Genomic DNA, 19,490 nt, shown 5'->3' with positions numbered 1-19,490 from the left:
ACAAGTTCCTTTACCTAATATAAAGATTAGATAAAATTTATTTTACCTGGGTTGCAAGTTCCCTATAGAGACAAACCTTTATAGTTAATTACATCTCAAATGACTGAGATCACTTGAGAAAACTCTCGATTAAGATCAGTGGTTCTGCCTTTGAGATTTCAAAATTTAGGTTTCCACAATTGGACATAGTAAAATTAAATGGGAGTGACTCAAACAGAAACAATTATTTTAAGGAATCCAATGGAATGAAGAGTAGGAGATATCACAGATCCGAGGCCCAGTGACCTCTCAACTATCATATTGTTTAACTTTATATATTTGAAATGTTGTTTAATGTTTAATTCTACAATTTATTTAGAATTTAGGACTTATGTTCGCATGATATCTGATCGTGCAAATAGCCTAAAAAGATAGGAGGATTTACACTGTACCGTACAGTAACCTCAGAATCCTAAATTGTTAGGACTTATAATTGCACAACAGGGTTATGCAAAAACCTAAAAGTGATATCTGAGGGTTTACGTTGCGCTAGACAAACCATCTTGAAATCCTATGAGCTGTTATTTAAACTAAGAAAAATGCTTAGTTATATGAATTTGTTTTGATGTTCTCTTCTTAATGTCCTCGTCGTGTTACCCACGGTGTTCTCTCCAAGCTCATCGTCGTAGCACCTTCGGGTTTGATTTTAGTTTTAAAGGGATTAGTTTTAAAGGTACATGCAATCATTGAGTTTTCCTGCACTAAGTTATAGTGTATACTAGAACAATAAAACATGCAGTATTAAAGAAAAGAACAGTATAATGTACTGTAAAGTAAAAGAACAGTATAGTATGCTGTGAAGTAAAATGTTGTAATGTAAATCAAACCTGTATATTTGGGAGGTCTGCTGCTCTTTTAAGCGAGCTAGTATACACAATATAAACAAAAGAAACATTGTCTGGAAAACTCGAAAAAATCGACAAATTTCCCACGATGGAAAATTGGGAAAAAATCGACAAATGACAATTCCAAGAAAATTGTCAAAATCTCAGGAAGATCCCGGAAAAAAGGACCGCGATTGATTTGCCCAAAAATTCCAATAAGATATATGAAAGATCCGAAAAGAGGGGACCACAAGCACTCTGGTCGGGGCTAGGCTCAAAGATAATATATTTGTACTCATGGGACGTCGAAGACGACTATCGGTCACCTGGATATATAAAACCCGACACTCAACTAGAAGAGTGTCCTATTAAATATAACTTAGGAGGGTACTCCTTAGCCCAATATCAGTAATCCACAAATGGACGACCAAGTTGTAACATATTTAAAATTTATATTTTAGCATGTACATGGATTTCAGGCATACAAAAAGGAAGTTGTATCAATTTTGTAGTAAAAATATTTTTATAAATATTGTATCTATTTTTATCAATTTTGAAAAAGTATAGTTGTCCACGAGTCAATTACGTCGTCGGGCGTAGGATCGCCAACAACCTAAGAAGGTACGGGCCCCCCATTAGTCTTGTGTCGGTGAATGATACTGTCATCGTACAGTTTATCAGATCCCAGGATTGGGTCCTGATATCGTAGGATGAAATATCATTCTGCCCTACCTCCAACGTGTCTTTGTCGTCATCGCCCTAAGCCCCAAAACAATACCGACCTACTTGCGACATTGTTTGATGGTTTCATATATAGCAAAAGACTATATATGAGCACTTATGTGTCAGACATAAGCACAGAAAACCAAACCAAAAAACAAGAAAAAAAAAATAAAAATGAGGATGAGAGAGAGGAGGAATTGATCCACCCAAAAGATCAGAAGGATGAAGGGTGAAACAACTCTCATAACAGTGACAAAAAGATCTGAAAAATAGAGCCCAAGATTCTTGATCAATCCAAGAAAAATATCATTTTCTCAACTTTTATAAATGGATCAACCCAAGAAGGGTATCATTTCCAAAACTTGTTTCGAATGCTTAATTCGAATAAGTCGAAACGGGCCCAAAATTAATGTGACAACTATGCCCACGGCTCTACTACCTATATGTACTCACACACCCAAGCCTGAACCCAAGGGTGACATTTATGTTATCCAAGTTTTAATGTCGAACCTCCAAACTCTTTTTCAACTCACAATTTTATGAGTTTTCTAATCATTTCACGAATCTAATTTATATCAACTTTATGATTTCCCAAAATGAAGCTATAAGAGTCTTTCATATTTTACAAAGTAAAGGAGAATAATCCATAGAGGGCAACTTTCTAAATCTCCAAAAACCATGCCAATATCTTTTCACAATTGTATAAATGTAACACCAATTTAGAAAATATAGAAGTTCTCAGGCCCATGGCAAAATGAACATGAATAATCCTCAACAAGCTCACGGGTAGAGACAGGAAAGAAGATAGGGGCTCACGAGTAAAACCAAGAAAGGGACAGCCGAACCTCATAACAAGACCACAGGTAGAAGCCAGAAAATGCACAACCAAGCTCCAATATTAGCCCGCGATTTAGGACAGGAAATAGGACAAAAGCTCACGGGTAAGGGCAGCAAGGAGAAAGCCAAGCCCGAACCAATCACGACACAAACCAAGGAACCACAACGGTAAGGCTCACGGCCAGGGGCAGCAAGGAGAAAGCCAAGCCCCAAACCAACCATATTCAACATAAAAGAGCTACAGGTGAAGACTCACGACCTGGGGCAGCAGAGAACAACCAAACAGGACAAAAGGGAAACCAACTAGGATGCTTACGGGTAAGGGCAGCAGATCAAAACCGGTAAACAAACTTCACAACAAAGGGGAAAGTCAGGGACAACTAAACAAAATAAAATAGAATCACATGAATATCCTCAGGTAAGGGCAGCAGCTCACACAACCAACCAGTAGGTGTTCTCGGGTAGGAGTAGTAAAGGAGAAGCCACCACATATTTAAGCTCACGGGTAGGGCCAAGAAAGGGCACAACCAAACCACAAAATAAGCCTATGGGTAGAGATCAGAAAAATCGTAACTTAGCTCCAATGGTAAGCCCACAGTTTAGGACAAGAAAAAGAACAACCCAACCCTAAGACAAGCTCACGACCAGGGACAACAAAGGCAGCAACCAACACCACCACCCTCCAATTTGCCATATAAAGAAATCACAATGTAAGGCTCACGATTATGGGACAATAAAAGAAAGCCACCACAGATATTGCCATTGTACTCCGAGCCCAACAAGGTGGGACTAAAAAAAAAGAATAAAACACGGTTTCAGTCCAACTAAAACCAGCAAAAGAGAGCCAACATATATGCTTTTGGGCCCCCGAGCCCAACAAGGTGGGACGAAAAAAAAAGAATAAAACACAGTTTCAGTCCAACTAAACCCAGCAAAAGAGAGCCAACATATATGCTTTTGGGCCAAACCAATTTCTTGTCTAAAATCCAATTAAACCCAATATAAAGGCTAAAGAAAAGAATACAATTTAAGCCAAAACCGCAGCCCACCAAATGGCTAAAACAGGGCAGAATTTTCAGCTAATATTTAATCCAAAAGGAAACCAAAACCAAGCCTACTAAATGGGTCAAAACAGGATATAATTTCCAGCTAACATTTAATCCATAAGGAAGCTAAAATCGAACCCACCAAATGGATCAAAACAAAATATAATTTCCAACTAAATCGAGCCTAGCTTCAGGCCAAACCAAACCCAACAAAAGATACAAAAAATAGAGAAAAAATACTAGTAAACTGAGCCCACCAAATGGGGAAAACAAAAAGACAACACTTCTAGCCATCAAAGTCAAATCTCATGAAGCTTTGTGTCTCAAAATATTATGCCCGACATATGTTTCAAATAGTAACAGAGAACAGAGAACAGAGAACGAATAAGCATAAACAGATTCCTAATACCAACATATTATCTAATATTGAAACTAATTCCAACATCTACTAGAACAGGAATAATAATAAAAAACATCAATATTTCATTTCCAGCATGAATTCTAGATGAGCAAATATTATTTCAGAGCTCATAACTATGACTTCTCCAAGTATTTCGAGCAGAAAAAAGAGAAGACAACCATATTATACTTCATTTTTATTGATTATATCAAGTATCCATGACTATATCTTAAAACAGACATAAATCTTATTTTCACATGCTTTAGAAGAGGAAATAAATACTTTTAGGTGTCATCTGAAATGGTGTAGATTAGAGGAAAGAAGAGAAATACCTCTTAATGCAAACTCAAAGTAAAACTGTAAGACAGATTCAAGAAAACACCTCCTACAGCCTCTTAAAAGCTGCAAAAAACAGCAGCCAACGAACTCTTCAAACTCCTATCACACAAGAACTTAGCCGAGAAGGAATTCTAGCAGAGCCTTCTCCTAGAAGCCTTAAACAACAACCAGTAAAAACCCCAGCCTTTCTTTTTTTCTCAAAATTTTCAGCAACCCAAAACAGTGCCCTAAGAAGTCTTTTTATAGGCAGAGATGAGAGGGGGACAACCACCTACCAGTCCTAAGGTAGTCGAATCAAACAACGGGAAGGAATCGTCACCATAAAGGAGGAGAAAGTAAAGCCTCGAGAAAGAGAAGAGTCGGCCAGCCGAGCTCCCGCGATTAGAGAGTTAAGCGGTCGAGCGGCCACCCGGGAAGGAGAAGAGTCGAGAGAGAGGAAGATTGTCGTGTGGATGAGCCACGGGATCTAGGGCACACAGGGACGAGCCAAGCGACTTATCGAGCTGCGGGATAGGTCGAACGAAGTGCTAAGTGTGCCGGAGAAAGGGGTAAATAGGGTTTAGGGTTATAATTATTATTATAAGTAATAATATAAATATAAAAGTATTTAATATTTCAAAAATAAAAAAATTGATTTGTATATTTTTACTCGTGTCATAGCATAACAAAAATGGATGTTCTTTTTAGGTAATTCTGACTTTCCAGACGCGTCGGCGTGGTCCGTTTCGTCGTCAGAGATTGTTTTGACAAATTCATCGATTTGCATGCAATTTGTTTGTGTCGGAAATTATAGCAATATGTGTGTCTTTCCTAGCTAAAAATGATGTCCCGGACGCGTTGACGCAATTCATTTTGTCATCAGAGGTCGTTCGGAGAAGTTCGCATTTTCACCCATCATTTAAGCTCAATTTTAATCTGATCTTGTGCAACTTAGTGAATTCTGTGCATTTTGTGTGTGTGTGTGTGTGGTGATAAAGTCCTGAAGAGGTTTTCCTAGGACTTGAGATCCTATTGGGAATTTCTCCTTGAGTCTGCACATGATAGTCCTTAACCACTCGATCATACGACGATGGTTTTGAGATCATCAATGCGAGACATCACAAGAAAAATAGGAAGTAAAATAGGAAGTGGTTGGAATTTTTCTAGGGGGATGGATTCCAATACTAGTTTATTAAGATAGTCAATAGGAAAGTCCTATGGATAAATTCTAGGCTCCTAAGGAAAAAGGTAATGACCTCAAAATGAGGTCAACATACGTGTGTAAAGTGGACAGTCGAAGCCTCAGCGAACCTTGGCCAGCGGGATAGAGGAGTTGTGCACCTTTTTGAGCTTTCGGACCGAGCCCAATAATAAACTTAAGAATAGGGTTTGCTATTAAGTATATGTTAGAAGTTTCGTTTTAATTAATAATTTTGTATTAATGCTAATATTATGAATTAAATCAAATTTTTAAGAAAGTTTGATTCAAAAGATTAAGTTTTTGAATCATGAATTTTGTAAGGGGCAAGAAATAGATAGAGGAGGTAATTGTTTTTGTTTTTATTTATACACTTGTTTTAATAGCATTAGATCGATATTAAATTTCATGAGTAGTAAGTAGAACTGAGAAAAATATTTGATTCAAAATGTAGGAGGGAAAAATATATAAATAAATTAGTTATATTGTACTCATTCCTTTTAGGAATAGGGTTCTTATATGAATATATGTACTTTCAATTGATATAGGTGACAATCAAAAGAGGTTGTGGAATAAGCTTTTAAAGAGGTTTTTAAATGCAAAGTTGAGTAATTGCTTTCTTTTTTGTATTAAACTAATATCTTATTTAAAAAAAAAGACTTCAATGATTGTCTTAAAAATACTTTCTTTTCTTATTACATGCATCTTGAAAGTTAAATGATCTTTAAAATGGAAATAACTGAAACATAAAATGGTAAATAGTTGTAAAATGACTTTAAATAGATATAATAAAAGAAAATGAAAAATAAATGATTAAGTCATTCAGGGTTAATTTGTTGTTAAATCCATTCACGAAAAAGGAAATAAAAATGGTAATTGTGTACCGTTTAGTGCGAAGGTGCAAAAATTTTGATGGTGTCTATGGGTACGAACTTTAATTGATATCTACGGGTACAAAATTTTGATGGCACCTACGGGTATAAATTTTTTATGGTACTTATGGGTAAAACTTTTTTAGGACACCTTTAAGTATAACGGTGATCTTGATATGACTTCTTAAAAAAGTTAAAAAATTAAATACTTAAAATGAAACAGGAAGGAGTAATTTAAAATGAAATATTAAGTTTAATTAATTAATGAATCACATTTCTTTGGGATTTGCATATTAATTTAATACTAATAAGATTATAATTATTCACTAAGTTGTGATAAAGTTAATGTTTAAAATTAATTATTTCTTTCAGTCAAAATTCTAAATTGTATGACTGATGGAAGAGAGTCGGTTTATAGGAAAGGATTAGATAGTTGATTTTTTGTTATGGTTTTAGTTTCATTATTCTTTTTATTTTTGAGTAATGTTAGAATGTTGTTTGTTGGATTGCTATACTATTTTTCTTTCAAACTATGTTGTTGTTTTGGTTGAATTTGATTTTGTTTGGTGTATTTTATGATTTTTCTAAGTGGCTCTTTGTAATATTAGAAGTTATGACCTTTTATTTTTTAAAAGGAGAAGGTTAATGTCGTCTGACCGTAGTTTCTGATTTTATTAATTATTAGCTACCAGGCTAGATTATGACAATTATATCCTTAATTTGTCAATATTTATATATATATATATATATATATATATTATACCAGATAAAATTACATATTATTTCTCACTTCAAAATTTTAAGCATCAATCAAATTTCAAATAATGAAATTTTTTATAGACTTTTGTGGCTAACTTGTAATCTTAATTAAGGCCATAATAAATTGAGATATGTACACTTAAAAAGGAGAGGTTTTGTGTTTTTTTTTTTTTTTTGGGTAACATATGAACATGATTGATTGATGAAATCTAATATTTTTTCTATGATCTATTTTTCAGGCTGGCCTTGTGACAACTCTGAGCACTCGTACTATTGTTTTTGGCGCAACTAATCCTAAAGGACAATATGATCCAGATCAATGTACGCTATGTTGTTTGAAGTTCTCTCTCAAACATCGTAAAAAATGATAGTGCATTGAATAAGATGGCAGCTGCTTTGCCAAGTCATTCTGAATTTGGCTTTTTTCCTATTTAAATATAAAGTATCTCTGCCTGTTTTTCTTTTGTTATTTTTTTGTTTCGTGGTGGACCACGCTTAAGTATCTACGTATCTCACACCTAAACATCCATTTTTACATAAATTGCACTTTTAGTGGTTTAAACTTATGCATGAAAATATGTATTTTACTTTTAAAAAGTGGTAATGATACCAGAGTTAACCTAACCCACAGTAGGATTGTAAATATCATTACTAAAAGCACATAGGCGGTTACAACCAAATCACTTGAAAGGGAAAATACAACAAAGCGACACTCTGAAACTTGAAGTAACAACAGGCACGATACAACAAACTCAAATTGGTTGGAACTCAAAGTGGTGGTATTGTTCAATGAGGGTTTGGTCCTCCGAAGAGATAGCAAAGAGTGGGTGAAAGGCTGGCAATAACACAGTAGGACGGCGACAACGAAGGGGAGAGTAGCAGCAATGGCAGCAAGCTAGGAGGAGAAGAACAGCTATTTCCGGGTGGCTAGAATAGTTGAAAATAGCAGGAAAAGGCTATTCTCGGGTTGCTGCAGTGAGGGGAAATCTTGGTGACACTGATGGGGAATGCGGGAGACTATATGACAACAAGAGGATGGCTGTCTAGGGTGGCGGCAACGAGGACAAGTGGATGGAATTGGGAAGCTGCAGGAAAAACATCATGTTGGTGTTCTGGGGCAGTTGAGAACTACTTGGGCAAGATTCAGAACGGGATAAAGAAGATAATCACCACCTAGAGAATAAGATAAAACAGAAGCACCACCTAGAATGCTATTGTCCTTTAGGATTAGTTTGAAGGGAGAAAGAGAAATTGGCGGCTATCTCAATACGAAACACACGAAAAAAAAAATCACTGATAAACCCTAATACAACACATATATTGAAAATTACTAAAAATGAATGAAAGAAAAGAGGGGAACTTGCTAATTGGAAAGAAAAAGAAAAAAAAGTCTACTCGTTTCAGTCTTTGTGCGACTGTGGGAGCCGTGGCTCGCTCCCGCGTTAGTCTCTTGGGGTTGGAGGAGCTTCGACTTCATCTACCGAACCTTCTATCTTCTCGTAGTATGGAGTCATTGTTTTCTCGATTTTTTTTGCCAACTTGTCTATTTATATGTCGCTATATAATTCTCTTATTCGAATAAATCTATCTCTTAAATCATATTAATGATTCGAAGATGAGAAAAATTAGGTAACATATGAACGTGATTGATTGATGAAATCTAATATTTTTTTCTATGATCTATTTTTTAGGCTGGCCTTGTGACAACTCTGAGCACTCGTACTATTGTTTTTGGCGCAACTAATCCTAAAGGACAATATGATCCAGATCAATGTACGCTATGTTGTTTGAAGTTCTCTCTCAAACATCGTAAAAAATGATAGTGCATTGAATAAGATGGCAGCTGCTTTGCCAAGTCATTCTGAATTTGGCTTTTTTCCTATTTAAATATAAAGTATCTCTGCCTGTTTTTCTTTTGTTATTTTTTTGTTTCGTGGTGGACCACGCTTAAGTATCTATGTATCTCACACCTAAACATCCATTTTTACATAAATTGCACTTTTAGTGGTTTAAACTTATGCATGAAAATATGTATTTTACTTTTAAAAAGTGGTAATGATACCAGAGTTAACCTAACCCACAGTAGGATTGTAAATATCATTACTAAAAGCACATAGGCGGTTACAACCAAATCACTTGAAAGGGAAAATACAACAAAGCGACACTCTGAAACTTGAAGTAACAACAGGCACGATACAACAAACTCAAATTGGTTGGAACTCAAAGTGGTGGTATTGTTCAATGAGGGTTTGGTCCTCCGAAGAGATAGCAAAGAATGGGTGAAAGGCTGGCAATAACACAGTAGGACGGCGACAACGAAGGGGAGAGTAGCAGCAATGGCAATAGCAGCAATGGCAGCAAGCTGGGAGGAGAAGAACAGCTATTTCCGGGTGGCTAAAATAGTTAAAAATAGCAGGAAAAGGCTATTCTCGGGCTGCTGCAGTGAGGGGAAATCTTGGTGAAACTGATGGGGAATGCGGGAGACTATATGACAACAAGAGGATGGCTGTCTAGGGTGGCGGCAACGAGGACAAGTGGATGGAATTGGGAAGCTGCAGGAAAAACATCATGTTGGTGTTCTGGGGCAGTTGAGAACTACTTGGGCAAGATTCAGAACGGGATAAAGAAGATAATCACCACCTAGAGAATAAGATAAAACAGAAGCACCACCTAGAATGCTATTGTCCTTTAGGATTAGTTTGAAGGGAGAAAGAGAAATTGGCGGCTATCTCAATACGAAACACACGAAAAAAAAAATCACTGATAAACCCTAATACAACACATATATTGAAAATTACTAAAAATGAATGAAAGAAAAGAGGGGAACTTGCTAATTGGAAAGAAAAAGAAAAAAAAGTCTACTCGTTTCAGTCTTTGTGCGACTGTGGGAGCCGTGGCTCGCTCCCGCGTTAGTCTCTTGGGGTTGGAGGAGCTTCGACTTCATCTGTCGAACCTTCTATCTTCTCGTAGTATGGAGTCAGTGTTTTCTCGATTTTTTTTGCCAACTTGCCTATTTATATGTCGCTATATAATTTTTTTATTCGAATAAATCTATCTCCTAAATCATATTAATGATTCGAAGATGAGAAAAATTAAAAAAAATGATATACGACAATAAATAGACAAACAAAGAAAAGAAACAAAACGGAATACTTATATATGGGTAATGCTCGTGTGATGGGTCAAGAATATGTCTGAATAAGATCGGATCGAAGTACTTTGAAACACAACATCCGCAAAAAGAATCCCTACATATGTCAACTGTAACCAGAGAACCAAAAGAATATTTTTATTTTGGGATTAAGAGTCTTACAGTGGAACGTACCTCTCTTGTTAATTACATACTGGGGGATCCCCATGAATACTATTGATAAAAAGAGTTTCGTTTCTATTATTATGAATTTTGAGAATATGTCATCAGAAGATGGTTATTTTGTATGGGAATGCTCTGATGCTTTCGAAACTCTTGCTAAGTCATAGGGAAAAGAGTGAGTTTCTCACATCCCAAGTAGGTAGTGGCTCGTTGACATCAGAATTTACGAAATAACCAAAATCATCTCGACAGGTATATCCCTATACGTCGGAGCTCACCTGGTCATAAGGGCAGATGATGAGTCACCATATCCCAACCGAGCGGTTGATCATTGGTAATCAGGTCGTCAAGATGATATTAATGAAGTCAAAGAAGCGGCAGAGCTCAAAGGGGTTCAGCAAAGGAAGGGTAAAGTAATCTTAAAAGGTAGAGGTAGGTGGGTCGGGGCACCGTAGACCTGTCATCCCAAGCTACGAGGAACCTAAGTCTACCTAGTTGTGAAGGTAGTTGACCAACACGTCCAGAGATCATCAATCAACAACTAGTGAATTGTGTCAATAGGGACCTCGATAGCCCTAAGGTCAGAGGAACGAAATTATCCTATGACTATAGATGGAGCTCTAAATGGGGGGGTGGGGGGATTTTAGCCGCCGAGGCAGCGTGGATGTTGCGGGAAAGGAAGAGAAAGGGAGGTTCAACTACAAAGTTTGAGTGCTCCCAACAAAGGGACTTACACTTGTCTAGATCGGGAACCTTCTAACACTCTAAACGCACAAGACAACCACTTAACTAGAAATATATGATGGGTCAGTTGAGTTGGAGAAGCATAGGGGCTTCGCCTCGAAACATGCAAATATGAATGCAGTTATCCACCAGTCGAGGCTTTATTATATGACTTAGAATATAGCTATGTTATGCAATACATTTAAAATCGAGCCTGAAAGTCATGCAGGAAAGTAAAACTGTGAGTTTTAAAGTCATGAATATTTTAATCTTAAAATTTGCATTATCTGGAATGTTTTATTAGATTTTATAGCAAATTTAAAATTCTAAGTCCTAAAAAATCTAAGTTATTTTCATGATTTTTAAACAAACCACAGAAAGAAATAATTAATTCATTTCAAGCATTCAAACATGCAAAAAAATTAAAAAAACTAGTCAAAATCAAAATGATAAGAAAAGATGGTGTCGCTGTGTCAGCAACATATCCCAGAAAAGAAAAAGGCGGTAGGATTCTGCATATACATGTCTGGTCTTAAGTCTATACATCAATATCAAATGTGAAATTGAGATACTAGACATGAGTTGCTGCTTATGGTCCGCCGTCATGTGTTTCTCGAGCCAAAACGCCTTGGAACTTGCACCTGTATCTTATTTCCGCTACATGACTCTGCTAATGATTCTAAAAAATACATCAAAAAAGAAAAAAAAAAGACTCTATCTGCATTAAAACAATGTTAGCGGAAAAACCAACAAACTTGCAACTTAGTGCACAGGGTATACTCTCCGGGTACGTATGGCCGTCACATTGGCCTCCGTCCTAAATATCTAAGAGATCTAAAGAGTGTAACTCATTATTGATTTTGAAAAGTATTGGCCTTACATATCGTTTACCTTGTTTCATCCATAATTTTAAAATTATAGCAAGTTATAATAAGTATGTGTGTGTGTATATATATTAAATAAGGGTTATTAAATGTAGACCCGTAACATGCAGGGTGATACATGTTAAATTTCTTGAATCCTTAGAACAATCATATTCATGTCAATCCTGATGCTTTAAACCGCATTGCTTGTCGGGATTGACCCGACCAGCAATGCTCGTTAAGACATCGCGACCAACACGTGGTCACTCATATATCGAGCCTGACTCGCTATTATGCATGCACGTGAATAAAAATGCAAATGAATATGCAAAGAGTCAATATTGTGATTGTTTGACCGAAGTATGAAATAATCACAACAGGCGTCAGCAGGCAAAGTACACATCATGCAATGAATGCAATGATGCTTACATGCAACATGTCACACACATGCGGGATGTACCGGTAAAAACATACTACCTATAAAGAGGAATTACATCTGCCCGGGAAGTCTAGAGTGTCATACGACAAGCAGACACTGGCTACAAGTAAGTTTATAAACGAGCCAAGCTTGAGTGAGCTCAGGCTTGACTCGTGTTCGGCTCGTTTGGAATAGCTCGTATTCGAAATCGACTCGTGTTCGAAATTGGCTCGTGAACAGTGTGTTCGTGTTCGGCTCTATTTAAATATTCGTGTTCGTGTTCGACTCAAAATTGACTCGAAAAAATTAAATTGAAAAAATAGATGTAAAGTGTGGGATTCAAACTTAGACCAAATGCATACAAAAGAAGGCACTAACCACATTACTACACGAGTTGTTATGATTTAAACTTAGATATAAATATATATAATATTTTATTATATAAATATTATATGTAATATATTATATATAAATAATTATATATATTTTTTAATTTTGAGCTAAAACGAGCCGAACACGATCGAATAAAGAGTTGTTCGTGTTTGGCTTGTTTATAATTCGAGTTTTAAATACTTGTTCGTGTTCGACGTGTTTACTTAACGAACGAGTCGAACACGAGCTGTTCGCGAACCACGCGCTTTTTTTCCCGCCCTCCCTATGAAGAGGATTTACTCATTACCCGAGAGATACTTATCGCATGCAAACATGCAAGATATGCAACAGACATCTGAGAAAAGCGGTGAGGTGTGTGTCGTATAAGCAGTGACTCAAGAAGCGAGTATGACGTAAAGGCTGGGTATGTCGTGGAGACAGTTACCGAAAAGATGCGTATACTGTGGAGCCAGTGACTTGGAAGGGTGGGCATCATGGAAGTGCATTTAAAGGTGCACTAAAATTCATACAAATGCAGCACACAAATGTATCGAGATATATGCACATATATTAATTACTCACACTCACATGTGCTTTGACGATTATCCTAAGTATCTAAATTTAATCATGCACAAGTGAAATAAAATCAACTTAATTTATTCTATCTTGATAATCATACCAAAAATTTTAAATTATTAAGATATGTAAATTGAAAGTGCTCGCATGTCCTCCGAACAAAGCGTTAAATACTTGAATATTTGATTTGAGAAATGTTGGATGGGCAAAAAATGAAATAAATTCTAATCGGCCTCTTTCAAGAAGCATGTAAATAATTTAAAAATATGTAAATGTTTTGAAATTTCAATTTTATTTTAAAAATTCAAAAATTTAAATTTGATAATCATACACGTTTGTGTGGACCTCTTTTTTTATAGGTAAAGTCACAAGTTCAACCTTGACCTATCTAATCATTCTCCTGACAATGACTAGAGTTGACAAGTTTCAAACCTCGTTTTGACCAGTGATTCTCATCCTAATAAAGTGTGGAGTTGACAAGACCAAGCCTCCATCTTATCCTATTTGATCCTTCTTATAAGAGTCAGATCCAATCCTCATTTTTGTAAAGAATAGAGTTGTCATGATTGATTCCTTGACGATATTTAAATGATATGCTCTAATTAAATAATAAATATAAATATTTTTAAGTATTTCAAATATAACATTAATGATGGTCATGTTGAATGCAAATTTCAATCAGATGGGTATATCCATAAAATTAAAATTTTAAATTATAAATATTTAAAAAATAGTTCAAAAGAAGATTTATCATTCAAATCTAACGAGAAAATCTCATCCACCCTCCACACTAGTTTGTAGATAGTGGAAGCAGTGACCCGATGATGGGTATGTCATGAAGGCAGTGACTCGAAATAGTGGATATTTCATGAAGGCCGGCCCAAAAGGTAGGCATGTCGTGGAGGCAATGACCCGAAAAATGGGTATGCAGTGGAGAAAGTGACCTGAATATGTGAGTATGTCATGGTGGCAGCGGTCTGAAATGTGGGTATGTCATAGAAGTAGTGACCCGAAAGGTGGGCTTGTCGTGGAGGCAGTGACCCGAAAAGAGGGCTTGTCGTGGAGGCAGTGACCCGAAAGAAAAGGCTTGTCGTGGAGATAACGGCTCAATGAATGATGATTCTCATTGGAGAAATCATACAAGTGGAATGAGTGCAGGGATGAACATTCAAAATACAACCCGAGCTTGTAAAACATCATGCAAGCAAAACTAATGCACTTGCAAAACATACACTATGAGAACAATGGTCGACCAGGTCAGCGCAGCGGGTCGAGGCAATGTGCTATGCCGACCGGGCCGGGGCGATCGATTGAGGCAATGTGCTATGCCAGCCGGGCCAGGATAGTCGGTTGTTGTATGTCAACCGGGCATGGGCGGTTGAGGCAGTGACCTGAAAGGGTAGTCATGTCGTGGAAGCAGCAGCCCGAAAGATGGGTATGTCATAGAGGCAGTGACCCGAAAGGGTGGGCTTGTCGTGAAGGCGGCGATCCGAAAGATTGGCATGTCATAGATGCGGTGATCCGAAAGATTGGCATGTCATGGAGGCAGCGGCCCGAATGGGGAGGTATGCTGTGGAGAGAAGCTCATGCAAATCCTTCCCCAAAGAAATGAGGAAGTTCTCCTCTCTTGAGAGATCTCCGGAGCTCGCCGGAGTTTCGCCTCCACCGTCTTAGGATGAAGCTCTCCTTCTAAAGGAGAGACCGTGAGCTCGTCGGAGTCGCCCTTCCCCTAAGCTAGGATGAAGCTTTCCTAGTCGTACTCCCTGGAAAGTTCTCCATAGAAGGGCGAGGTCATCGGAGAAGGACGGTGAAGAAGTTGGAAGATGACCAACTCCCTAGCTCTCTCCTTGAGGAAGGTGAAGAGTCTTCCTCAACTCCCTTGCCCCAAGCTCTAAACTCCAAGAGGATGAAGTTTTTTGACTCCCTTGCTCCAAGCTCTAAACTCCAAGAGGATGAAGTTTTTTGAGTAAGAAGATGGTGTCCTTCCTCTAGCACTCTCAAGCTCTCCAAATGCTCTTCACTTCAAAAGTTTCCCTTTGCTCCCAAGCGGAGACCCTAGCTCCAGGCTCCAAGGGAAGAAGATGGCCCAAGGAAAAAGAAGAGTTCTCAGCTCCTAGCTCTCTCCTTGAGGAAGATGAAGAGTTTTCCTCAATTCCCTTGCTCCAAGCTCTAAATTCCAAGAGGATGAAGATTCTCGAGGAAGAAGATGGTATCTTCCTCTAGCACTCTCAAGCTCTCCAAATGCTCTTCACTTCAAGAGTTTTCTTTGCTCCCAAGAGGAAACCCTAGCTCCAAGCTCCAAGGGAAGTAGATGGCACAAGGAAAAGAAGAGTTCTCAGCTCTTCGAGGAGGCTCAATGTTGAGAATGAATGGAGATCTTTGAAATCAAGGTGGAGAGAAGAGCTTAACCCCCCCAAATTTGCCAAACATGGTGTGCTCTATCCTCCTAAAACCATTCAATAGGAGGCTAAAAAGGTCCCACCCACCAGCTTTTTCTCCTCCCTAGGCATCTCCACAAAACCAAGAAATCTACCCTTTTTGACTGCCTAGGGAGGTGTGTCGGGTCAGAAATCTGAGAAAATGCGGAGCAGAAAATGGCTTAGCGCCTTCGCGTAGTGATCATAGCGCCTAGGCGCCCGCAGGTTGGCATCTACTTTCCAAGCTCTCAGTTTGAAAACAACGCATTTCGGGCTGCTCCGAGTGCCTACTTTCCAGAGTTGGTGCCTAGGCGCTGAGGCATTGACACCAGCCCTTGACTGGCGCCTACTTTCCAGGTCTCAGATTAGAGAGCTTGGGGGTTGTTTTGGGCGCTTAAACCCAGTACTGACGTCGGGGCGCCAAGGCCCTGATCTTGGCCCGAATACTCTGATTTTCACCATAAATGTTTGACAAATGATTTTTTCGATCTGAAAGCTATGGGAAAACACATTTGAGTGAATTATGATCCCCTAGCTTCAAAAATATGTTTTTTTAAGTCGTTTATCGGGGAAATCGTCACTAACGGTCGCTCCGAATCACAATCCGAGTAGGGTGTTCTAAACCCTAATTTTTGTTCGACTTAATGTTGGAAGTTCCTCGTTGATCTGGAAACCACGGAATGCCGTGTATTGCTAAAATACGGCCCCATAGCTCGGAAATGAACATTTTGAGAGTTTCAAACAAGGGTTTCTGGTGTCGACGGGCGTCTCGGACCCCCGCGAGTTAAAATTGGTCCGAACGCAGATTTCTTCAAAATGTACGTGGGGAATCTTGGTGTCTATTCTTTGTCTCAAAAGAGTCTGATTGATGGAGTTGGGTCTCTCAACATCAAAATGGATGTAAAACACGTGCAGAGTTAGGGTTAACACCGCCTCACGGTGAATTTTATTCGGAGTCAATGCTAAGCCCGCCTTACGTTGAATATTTTGGGTATGGTCAAGTCAATACCAGTCCTGATTTCGTGCTCGGGACACGTACCAGGAGGTCCGATTGGATGTCTTGGACGGCGGGAAGATGGTCGTTTAAATAGACACCCTCTGTATGCAACATTAAAAATTGGTGCCAATAGTCGGATCAAACACATTGAAGATGTCAAAGTTGTTGTAACCTATTTGGTTTGAGCGGTATTCGATTATGTCGATATGAGCACCGGAATCCCACTGTCGACTATGCTCTCTCTCAAAACACCTGAGGAGTTTTCCTCGCGAGCAATTCATATTGGTCCAGTCTTCTAGGGTACACTACGTAACTGAACCGAACCTTCCTATCAAGTATATTGTATTGAATCCTCCAAAAGGAACCTAAGTTCAGCTCAACCTAATTTGAAGTGAGGGTAGTATGAATCTCCCCGAATGGAGGTGGTCATGTCGATAAGCTATTGAATAGGATGTCCTAAAACTCTATTTGTATTAGCTACTCTATATCTGAAACTAGCTCTTTCGTCTCGTCATTCTTTGTCATCATCAAAAAATAATCCTACTGTTGTTTCTCTATTAGCAAGAGCACTTGTCATCTCGGATTTTGTTGAAGGTAAAAGGATTATGTGCTTGCTATCTTTAGTGAAGAGTAAGTGTTCCTAAATCCATCATGCTAAGTTTGGCGATCAAACTATCATTGGTATATCAAACAAGAGAAGATAGGCATCCATCAGCATTGTGTCAACCATATCCGATCTGCAGCTAATTCTCCATCGAAATCTTCATGAGATACCTCTTGTCAATGTTGACGTTATTCTCATTTTTCAATCATATCAGGGAATACGACTGACAATACATCTGAGTCGTGAGGCTCAATTTGTCCGTCTGTGTTGATGTCGCATTTTTATTTCTCTCTCCATCGATGATGAGATTGCTTTCCTTTCCCTTCATAGTGCAATGGTTATAGGATATGTAATGACAAAGCCATTATTGATTCCTAGTAGACTCACTCTGTAGAACCCGTCAAACCATGACTATTTTGCTCACATTTGGTGGAAGATGGTACTTCTTATTGTGTTCTTCAGCTGCCTCTTCATCGCTAACTTCCTTCACTGTCATCGGGCAACTGGAAGTAATGTGTCCAAAATCATGGCATCTGAAGTATTTTCGAGCTGAAACTGTAGTGGGCATGCTATTCTTCTCAGACTTTTTTTCACTCAAATTTTCTCTATTCTGTTCTTAACCAATCTGATCCACTTCTTGAGACGTGCTCCTCTTGAGGTCTCCCCCTTGTGCGTGGTTGCCTGACTGGCGGTGGTTTCTTGCTCTGCTTTTGTTGCCTCTCCACTTTCAGTGCTAAGGTTTGCACGTTCCTTATTGTCCAATAGGTTTGTTGTTGGACCACATTTCTAATTGAGGGCTTCAGGCCTCCCAAGCGCTTGGCTTTGGTGTGCTCTGTCTCATTCGGCTCACACTTTAACTTAAGTTACATAAATTATGTCTTGTACACTGATAGCTCATTCTGCTGCAAGTAATGAAGTTTCAAGAAAACATCTTGATGAAAGTGCAGGAGTAAGTAATGTCGCTGTATCACTTTCTTTATTTTTTCTTAAGAAGTAATTTTGTCATATCCTTTTCCTAATATCTCTTACTTCAGGTTCTCCGATCACAAGGAAGCGTTCTTCTTTAGTTTAATGTCGGCGAGCTTCACTCTTCTGCCATCAAGCACCTCCTTTTATTCAATTATTTGCTCCATTGTCTGCATCAACTCAAGAAAATCATTTGGTTTCATTCTCCCCTCGAAGTTCGATAGGTCCACTTTTCTTCCTAGATCGTTGTATGCTCTAATAGGCACATCATCTTTGTATCTTCCAACAGGCATCTCATCTTTGTATCTTCCAACAATTATTTCACCTTTGTATCTTCCAAATGGCATTGCATCTCAGTATCGTCCAGCAGGCACCTCATCTCAGTATCGTCTACTATGCACCTCGTCTCTGTATCATCCAATAGACACTTTATATTTATATCTTCAATCATGCACTTCATCTCTTGCTCTTTTTTGATATTGTATCTCGAAGCGCCCTGATCGATCCTCCTCTCCATTGAAATCATCCCTACGAAAGGGATTCAATTGCACTTCTTGCTCTTCTACATGGATTTCACTATTACAGTTGATGGTACTCCCGGTATCGAGTCATTATAGCACTTGATGGAGTAGTCATTGTATGTCATCTATGGTAAATTCTTGTTTAGGTTCCGGGAATTGACTCGGCGTTGGCGTGGTTTAGGGTTTGATTGTGGGTAGATGGAAGTAGGTGTGTAGGGGTGACGTGGGGTGGGAAAGAAAAATTTGGGTGGAGCTAGGGTTGGGTATGGGCGAATATTGGAAACCCTATGATAGGACTAGGAATAGGCTAGCTTTGATATCGAATGATACCAAAGTTAACTCAAGAACATATTATTACTGAAGCACATAAGCGGTTACAACCAAAACACTTGAAAGAGAAAATGCAACAACAAGGCACCCAGTAATTTGAAATAACAATAGATACGACACAATTAACTCAAACTGGGTGGATCTCGGGTGCTTATGGTGATTCGTGAGGGTAGTGATTCGCGAGGGTTTGGTCCTTCGGAGAGATAGCAATTGAAGTGCCAAAAGGTGTGACGATAACAATGAAGGATGATAACAGCGAAGCGGTGGAGTAGCGGTGATTCGTGAGGGTTTGGTCCTTCGGAGAGATAGCAATTGAAGGGCCAAAAGGCGTGACGATAGCAATGAAGGATGATAACAGCGAAGCGGTGGAGTAG

General features: G+C 38.5%; 1 protein-coding gene across 1 annotated transcript in view; it reads left to right on the top strand.

Annotated features, from left to right (window-relative positions):
• The window catches only part of LOC110026224 (probable DNA helicase MCM9), a 73,035-nt gene that overhangs the window by 47,368 nt on the left and 6,177 nt on the right, over positions 1–19,490 (top strand). Inside the window, exon 14 of the mRNA XM_020727091.1 lies at positions 7,256–7,337. Within this exon, the coding sequence (XP_020582750.1) occupies positions 7,256–7,337 (82 nt within the window). The remainder of the gene's footprint in view (positions 1–7,255; positions 7,338–19,490) is intronic.

The sequence above is a fragment of the Phalaenopsis equestris genome, unplaced genomic scaffold (genome assembly GCF_001263595.1).
Source record: "Phalaenopsis equestris unplaced genomic scaffold, ASM126359v1 Scaffold000359, whole genome shotgun sequence".
In the NCBI taxonomy this organism is placed as follows: Eukaryota; Viridiplantae; Streptophyta; class Magnoliopsida; order Asparagales; family Orchidaceae; genus Phalaenopsis; species Phalaenopsis equestris.
This window is presented reverse-complemented; position numbering and strand designations above follow the sequence as displayed.